Raw genomic sequence first — 7,840 nt, forward strand, 5'->3', positions numbered from 1 at the left:
CACCATCGAAGCAGACGTCAGCTGTGGCTTCAAAGATCAAAAACAAAATTATCAGTAGGTTTAATTATTTAATTTATTTTTGCGATCAATAAATTGAAATTGAATTGGGTTAGTCTCCATCTCATTTGTGTTGCGGCTGTCACAGATTTTGAGTAGTGATAACACCGTATTTCTTTCACACCAGACACCTCCTCCTTCTTCAAGGTCTCCCTGAAGACCAACAACAAGGCCCTGGCTCTCGCTCTGCAGGCCCAAAAGGAGAAGAGCAGGCAGCTTGAGATGGAGGTGGTGCTCCTGCAAAAACAGGTCAAAGATCTCTGCTTCCAGCTGGCTACCAAGAAACACAACCAAAGGAAACTGGTGAGTGTGATATATCAGCTGATGTGGAGTTTAGTTTGACCATTATCTGGTTCACTACTTGTTATTGTTCTGCTCCTACAGATGCTCATCTTGAAAATCTCCATAATAACACTCTACAGCAGCTGGACATGATGGCAGAACTAGTTTCTGATGACGTAAGAGACGAGTCACCAATCAGATTATATTTTTTTACCACAAGATTATGTTTTTCTTGCTTAAATGTGACTTTAATCAAATTTACATCCTCTGATTTTGACTGCGTCATGATGTATATGACATGCAAGGTTGTTTGTTTTTTTTACACTGAAGTTGTGACTATTATGATTTATTCCAATTCCCAGACTCAGATCTTCTTTTCTTTTACTGACACTTACTCCACAATTGTCTGTTCACCTCAATGTAAGTGGAGGTGAAATAATTCAGATTATTTTCCTCGACTTACATTGAGGAGAGGCACTGACTAAATACATCTCAAAGTCCATAGGTAGATCTCAGGAACTTGAAGTTGCTTCCAATCAGAATGGATTGGCCTGTGTCTGGAGGCTCGTCCACATTTCACCCGCTTTTTCCTCTGTTTCTAGTCATAGTAAAAAAAAAAGTAAAACGTTTTTAAGTTTTTTGAAGTCAAAATGAACAAATTTTATAGTCTATAACTACTCAGAAAAAAAAATGTGTGGAAAAGCACAAAAAAATCCCTGTCATTTTTCACTATTGTTGAAAACAACAACTTTACATACACCGAATACAGACAGAAATTTAACTTCCGCGTTTGACTTTTTTTATTTTTTTTCCCAAGATTTTTTTTTTTTTGTAACTTTCTTCAAAAACAGAAGTTTTGAAGAAATTTATTTTTGAAGATAATTATCTTTTAAACTGTATGACTTGAAATGTTTGGTCTCAATGTATTCAGTACCATATAAGGAAGAATGCCAATGAGGAGTCTATTTATTTCCCCTGCAGTGGAACCCAAAGCTTGACTTCTAATCTACAAAACCTCAATGAAGACCAATAGGTTGAACTGCTGAAGCTGAAAATGTGTTTTCCCTCAGGATTCTCCAAGACTGTCAGAGGGCTGCCACTACCCAACAGATAAAAACAAAGAGAACGATGCAGCAGCGCGGTCAGAAGTTCCTGCGTTTGCTTTTGTTGTGTCCTTTGTAGGTGTTGTAGTTTCAGTGGACGTAAATGATATCTGACAGTTATATTTTTCTGTATTTCTATCTTATACACAGGAGGCCTGAAATGTTAAGGAATCTTTTCTGTCACAACAAAAACATAGAAGCTACACCAGGTCTGCTCAAAGGAAACCCTCATCTGGATGTTTTAAGTGCCCTAACCAGATGCAGCAACTCCTCTGATATTTTTCATGGTGGGTAATTTGGCATCATTCAGTGCAGTGTTTCAAATATGTACTGCCTCACTATAAATGAATGTCTTTTCCCAGAAAACGCAGAGGAAAGGCGTTTCAGTCAACGTGTTCAACCCACTCAGACTTCACTCTCAGACAGGAGTGAAGTGGAGCGCCTGTCCCAGTCCAGCTCTCAAATAAACTCTGTCCTCTGTCCTCAGCACAATCAAACGCATGGAAACTCCACAACATCCCTTTCTAGTGACGTAAACGCTCCAAGTGTGTCAGCCTCAGAAGTTGAGTCTCAGTTAGCAAGAACTGACAATACAGTGCTTCTCAATACGTCAATGGAGATTACATTGAGTAACGCAGTTGAAATTGTCACCGTGGAAACCAAAGCCAAGAAGAAAGGTCCTTCCTGTGAGACAAAAGGCACAGAGAGTCAACAGGTGGGTTCCAGTCCAGATGTCCAGAATGGTTTCAACCACAGACCAAATAAGGAACCTGTGAAAATTTCTACTCAGAAAAATAAACCAGAAGATAAAGACTCAAGAGTTCTTGAGGTACAGTTACCGAAAAAACGCGGCAACAATATGAAAGCATCTCGCATCCCCAAGCTTGCCAGTCACCAGAAGACATCCAAGAGCGATACTGACAGCTGTGACACTGTCTCACAAGATTTAAATAATTATTTTTCCAATTCTAAAGTTACCTTGTTGAAGGCTGGGGGCAGTGAACCTGAAGAAGGTTCACCAAGTTCTAAAATCACCTACAGACGTTCGAGAACTAAAGTAAGGAGGCGCTCTATGGTCATTCAAAAGACCTCGTCAGTCCGTCTGCCTCATGATGACGAGAGCCAACAGTCCAAACCGGAGAAGGTCCATGATGAAGAGGAAGCAGAAAAAACAGAGCCACCTCCACCATATGAATACATATTCCATCCAGTGGAGGAGGCAGGTCTCGGGTCAGAGGAGAATCAGCCTCCTGCAGCCAGGAGGAAAACGCAGAACAGGCCGAGATGCAGAGAAACTTTTGTCATCTCTCTTTCTAGGAACAGTAACTCGCTGGGTCTGGATTGTGACATGATGCTTCCTGGAGAGCCCCACTGCCCAGCTGAGGAGCTGCTAGACGATCTGTCTCAGAGTTCTGGATATTTCCAGGCAAATCAGCAAACAGAGACCAACAGCACTTCAAAGCGCCCTCTGGTGGAAACATCAAAGCATAACATGGAAGTCCTGCCAGCAGATGAATGTGACCGTTCAGAGAACCCAACATCTAAAAAATCCAGACGAGACGAAGCAGGAGGTTCCAGGAACAGGATGATATCGTCACTGGGGAAATATGCTGATGGTTACGACTCCAGGCGAAAGAGAAAAACAAGGAAAAGCAGTAAAAAGGTTTTATCTGAAGATGAATCTGGTCTGCATCCCATCTGCCGTGATGAGCTTCTTGTCTGCAGCCCTTACAGTCTGAAGGTCAGGAAGGAAGGTAAAGAGGATTTTCAGATGCTCCTCAGCCATGATCATTATGACATTGGTGAAAATCCACCTGATCCTAAAGACTCCAAAGGCAGGAATGCTTCAAAACTACAAAGGAAGACAAAGCTGCACACAGCAGCCGAAACCAAGAACCTAAGGAAGACATTTGTCATCCACAGACCGACATGTCAGGACAAAAGCAATAACACAAGGACATCGGTTGTTAATGATGAGATGGATCATCAGGATGTCAGCTTTCTGATAATGGATGTGGATCCACCATCGCTGCTTGCAGAGCTCAGCACTCTGGACCCAGAATCCAATTCTGCACCCAACTCTCCAAAAAGGAGCCCATCATGCAGGCTGGTGGTGACTGAGGGGTCAACTAGAGCCTCACCAGGTGGGTGTCTCCTCCACTGTCAATAGATGTTCTTTGGGTATCAGAGTTTACCTGTGAACTCTGGGTAGACTCACCCCAATAAGGGAATACTGTAAACACAAAATCTAACCTTGTCTGACTTTGGTTTAGCTGACAGCTAATGCTTTGCTGTGCATTGCAGCAGGAAGAACTCTAACAACTGTTACCAACACATTTCCAAACCCATATGGTGAAAATAAAGGAAGAAGCAGGAGAAAGAACTGTGTGGTCTCCTATAAGGAGCCACCACTGAACAGGTGAGAACGTCAGGTCCCACTGAAAGGAACTCAGAGAGCAACGCAGGCTATGTGACCAGTGCTACAGTGACGCTGGTTACTCAAAGCTCCGTCTATGTTTCTGACTTTTGCTTCAGCAGACCACAGGTCTGGTTAAACATTCTAGATATTCTGTAATGCCCCTTCAACCCAGATCTACATACTTCTTTGGACAGGTCTCTCTGCAAATTCCAGTTGGCTTCATGTCAGGACTTTGACTGGACCGTTCTCACAACTGAGCTTTGAACCGTGCCAGTTAAGAGTGCAGTGATAAATCATCTGGCTAAATTGACCCTGGTTTAATTAATTTTAACTTGATGAATTTTGAACATTTTTGTAATTTGTTTTCTGAAATTAGGTTTTATTTGTATCAATAAGTTAGCTATAACCAACCTATCATTACTAGAACTAGTGTTATGATTGGTCATATTATCCAGACTTGTGTTTGTCTTTAAAAAGAAAAAGAGAGAGAGAAAATGGAACACAGTGCTGAATTTCTGTTTTTCTTCCCCTCCCCCAACAGGAAAATTAGGCGTGGAGATGATTTCACAGACACCACATTTCTGAGTTCTCCGGTGTTTAAAGGCAGGAGGAGGAAGAAGACGAAGAAGACGAAGAAGACGAAGGAGTAGAAGAAAACAGTGGGGTGGGCTGTGGACAGACAACAACAAATACTTTTTCCTTGTGATAAATCCAGTGTTCTAGTTTCCTACAGAGAATGCTAGTTCAGAATTTGTTCAAATTTGTGGTGTTAAGACTTTAGATTTTTACATCATTGTCATTGGGGATGTATCAGCTGTTTGCTCCTGATGGGAGGCCAGCTGTAAATAATCGAGTGGAAGCTGATAACCCGATACTCCCTGTGATGTTCAGCTGCACAGAATAAAGTCTCAGTTAAGCCAACCATGTTTAGGATTTGCTGTGTGAGCATGCTAAGTGAAGATCTCCCAGCTCCACTTTTTGGTCCATCAGCTTGTGTTGTGAGTATAAATCTTAACATATTAGATCTGTTGAAGCTTGTATAGTTTTTTTTTTCTATTCAGGGATTCCTTCAAAATTATTTTCCCTGGCTTTTTTCCCCAGCAGCCAGGGAAAACAGGCTGGTGGCCTAACAGATTGATATACCATTTGTGATATGAATGAGTGATAGTATGAGTGACTTAATGTTTGCAATGAATAGGCTTATGAGCTGAAGAGCTGATTTTCTTTTTATGTGAATGAGGGGAGATGTATGTTCATACTTATTTCTGCGTCTTTCATCCATGTTTTTTTTTTAGTTATTACATGAGCTATTCATATTTATTATTGAGGGAGTAAAATGAAAGGAAAATAAATAAAATGTTGTACTAATTAAACAATACTTTACTATTTTTAAAATGGTGATCATTGGCTGTTATTGGTGAGGACAGGAGAATTCAGGCAAAAGTCGCCTCTGAATATATTTGAGTTTTTAAACACAACATCTCCTTCCCTTCCCACCACAGTGGAGCCATATGTAGCTTAGGAAGTCCTTAGCATCCAAATCGCATATGGCGAGAAGCAATGATTCTCTCATCTTATGGTAAGTAAGTTTGTATAATTAAAAGTTTTTCTTAGCCAAAATATATTTGCACCTTACATGCTACTTTGAGTAAACATCAAATGAACTGCCATCAAACAAGTATAGGATTTATTAACTTATAAGACACATTAACAGAATGACCCGTCAGGGTGATTGATGTGACCATCTGCTTGCAAATTTAAATAATCTTCTACAGACTTAAAAATATTTAATTGACCCTTTTGTTCTACTTACTGATTGTGACAAAGTGGGGCCTGATGATCAGCTTATACATGAAAATTATAGGTTAAAGACCTTTGAGGTGAGCTTGGTATTAGTACATAGCTGTTACATATAAATACATTTAGGGGAATTTTAGTCTGAAAGACCAAAATTGCTTAGAGAGAATGCCTATTGCTTTAGTAAGGTTCATTGCAGTACAGTGACACATAGAGGCATATATGTGTCACTGTACTGCATTGTATCTGATAGCCTAGAAGCTGCAAACATACTCGTGTATAAGCAGTAAGGGATCAAACCAGTGACAGGAAACAAAGCATCAGGAATTAAATGTTAAACCATATAACCAAACAGTTTACTGAATTGGATCTTTGGGACTTTTCACAAACTGTTTTGTTGGTACAGTGCTGAATAAGGATTTATGGTTAAGATCTAACTTTTTAGGTTTGCCTTCAGTCACTGTTGACATAAATTTTGTATCTGTCATGGTCGGTCTATAATAAATTCCATCAGTTGTGAAACATGAATTCACAGCAGTGTGCAGTGAAGCTGGTGGGCAGCAAAGAAACAGTAGAAATAAATGTTTGCAAGCAGCAGCAAAAGGTCATTGTTCATGTTGAGAGGACTGTGTGCGTTTCAGAGCCGACTGCCAGTGGAGAAAAGCCTGGCTCTGTACAGATGTAAGTCAGCTGTTTTGTTCCCTAGCCATCAGTCCAAGATACAAAATATGTTCTGGATCATTTTTACATTCACACTGATGTTACTTAAACATTTATACAAAATAGAAAATTAGAAAGCTTTATTTTTTATTTAGTAAAAAAAAAAATATCCTCAGTCCTTATTTTTTCTTTTGAACCACAGGGGTCAAACATTTTGTACTGCCGTACAAAATGTTTTTTTTGTATGCCCCCTCACTCTGTCCTAGCATCCATTTGCCATGCTCAGATCTTACAAGGCTGTACAACACGCCAAGAGACATAGTACGTCTGAATGTTATAGCTCATTTTATTTCATGTATTGACTTTCATGTATTGACTTATTGATTCTATTTGTTTGTTGGCTAGTTTATAAATATTTGATTGAAATGAAAGGGATTTGTTGCATAAGTCTTGTGAAACTCTATTGCCTTCAAAATATAAAGCAGAGGTCAACACCACAAGCTAACTTAAACAAGCGAGTTTTAATTTAATATTAAGAATAGTTAACCTGTGATAACGAGTTATTAAAGTTGGGTCATATGAAAATGTTTGTTTTTTTTTTTTGTTAAAAAACATATCTGTCACTATATTGTGACAGGAGAATATGAGACAGATAATGCATGAAAAAAATGAAGCTCCTCTGCTTTCTTCCAGAGAAACGATCATTCAGAGCCAGGAGGCGGGTCTCAGCACTGTCAATCATGTTTGTGTGTGTGTGGCGCACAAGCCATTTTCATGGAATAGTTGTAAATTAATACTGTTTTGGGTTTTATTGTGTGGCATTTGCGAGTTGTGTCACTGTTCGACGTGGTTGCGGAGGGGGGTGAATATCCCTCCGCCGTTGCACACATTAAATGAAAATGTTGCGGAATCAATCTCGGAAGCTCGTCTGATTGTTTCACCGCTACATTTTTGGCGAGCCAGACCCAGGAGGAGTTTCAACTTAAAGTAACTAATCCAAACGAGACGAACCGAAGTCGGAGGAGGAAATACCGATGGAGCAGCTTCAAGACGAAGTGAGCCGAACGCTGCTGATGTTTGAGAAGTCAGAACTGATTTTAGTTTGTAAACGCCTCAAGAGTGATGAACCTTCAGGAGGGTTTACTGGCCAAACTCGGCGTTCCCTCATCAGACTAGCAGAGTCGACACTGGACGATATCGGGAATGAGGAAGAACCGGAATCGTTTCAACAGTTTCTCCAGAATTTAATCACCTTCATGGAATCTTGGACGTTGGAACGTGCCAGAACACCAGAACAGATTCAATCTAACGAAGGTGAATTAAATTTACTAAAAGGCAAGTACAAGGAATTGCAAGAGGAACAAAACAAAGCCCGACAGCGGATTGAGGAGGAAATTGGGGTTTTAGAAAAAAAAAACTGAGCACGACGGCGCATATGGAGGAGACTGAACCACACCGTGCTCCATCACCTCAAATACCAGAAGTGACCCTCAGGCGGGAGTTTCGGATTTGTGGGCAGATT

General features: G+C 40.3%; 1 protein-coding gene across 3 annotated transcripts; it reads left to right on the forward strand.

Moving 5' to 3' along the window:
* The first annotated feature begins 459 nt into the window (after positions 1–459).
* LOC129357818 (uncharacterized) lies at positions 460–5,154 on the forward strand. 3 transcript variants are annotated; one of them, XM_055026812.1, is made up of 6 exons: positions 460–515; positions 1,410–1,480; positions 1,593–1,729; positions 1,805–3,586; positions 3,750–3,861; positions 4,403–5,154. In XM_055026812.1, exons 1-6 carry the CDS (start codon positions 489–491, stop codon positions 4,509–4,511), a joined length of 2,238 nt encoding a protein of 745 aa, XP_054882787.1. In that variant the 5' UTR covers positions 460–488; the 3' UTR covers positions 4,512–5,154. The 3 variants fall into 3 exon arrangements, with proteins under 3 accessions (XP_054882787.1, XP_054882786.1, XP_054882788.1); XM_055026811.1 differs by having other exon boundaries at positions 3,747–3,861; positions 4,403–5,153; XM_055026813.1 differs by having other exon boundaries at positions 476–515; positions 1,321–1,480; positions 3,747–3,861; positions 4,403–5,153.
* The last annotated feature ends 2,686 nt before the right edge of the window (positions 5,155–7,840 follow it).

Source organism: Poeciliopsis prolifica, unplaced genomic scaffold (genome assembly GCF_027474105.1).
Source record: "Poeciliopsis prolifica strain line A6 unplaced genomic scaffold, Auburn_PproV2 SCAFFOLD315, whole genome shotgun sequence".
Taxonomy (NCBI): Eukaryota; Metazoa; Chordata; class Actinopteri; order Cyprinodontiformes; family Poeciliidae; genus Poeciliopsis; species Poeciliopsis prolifica.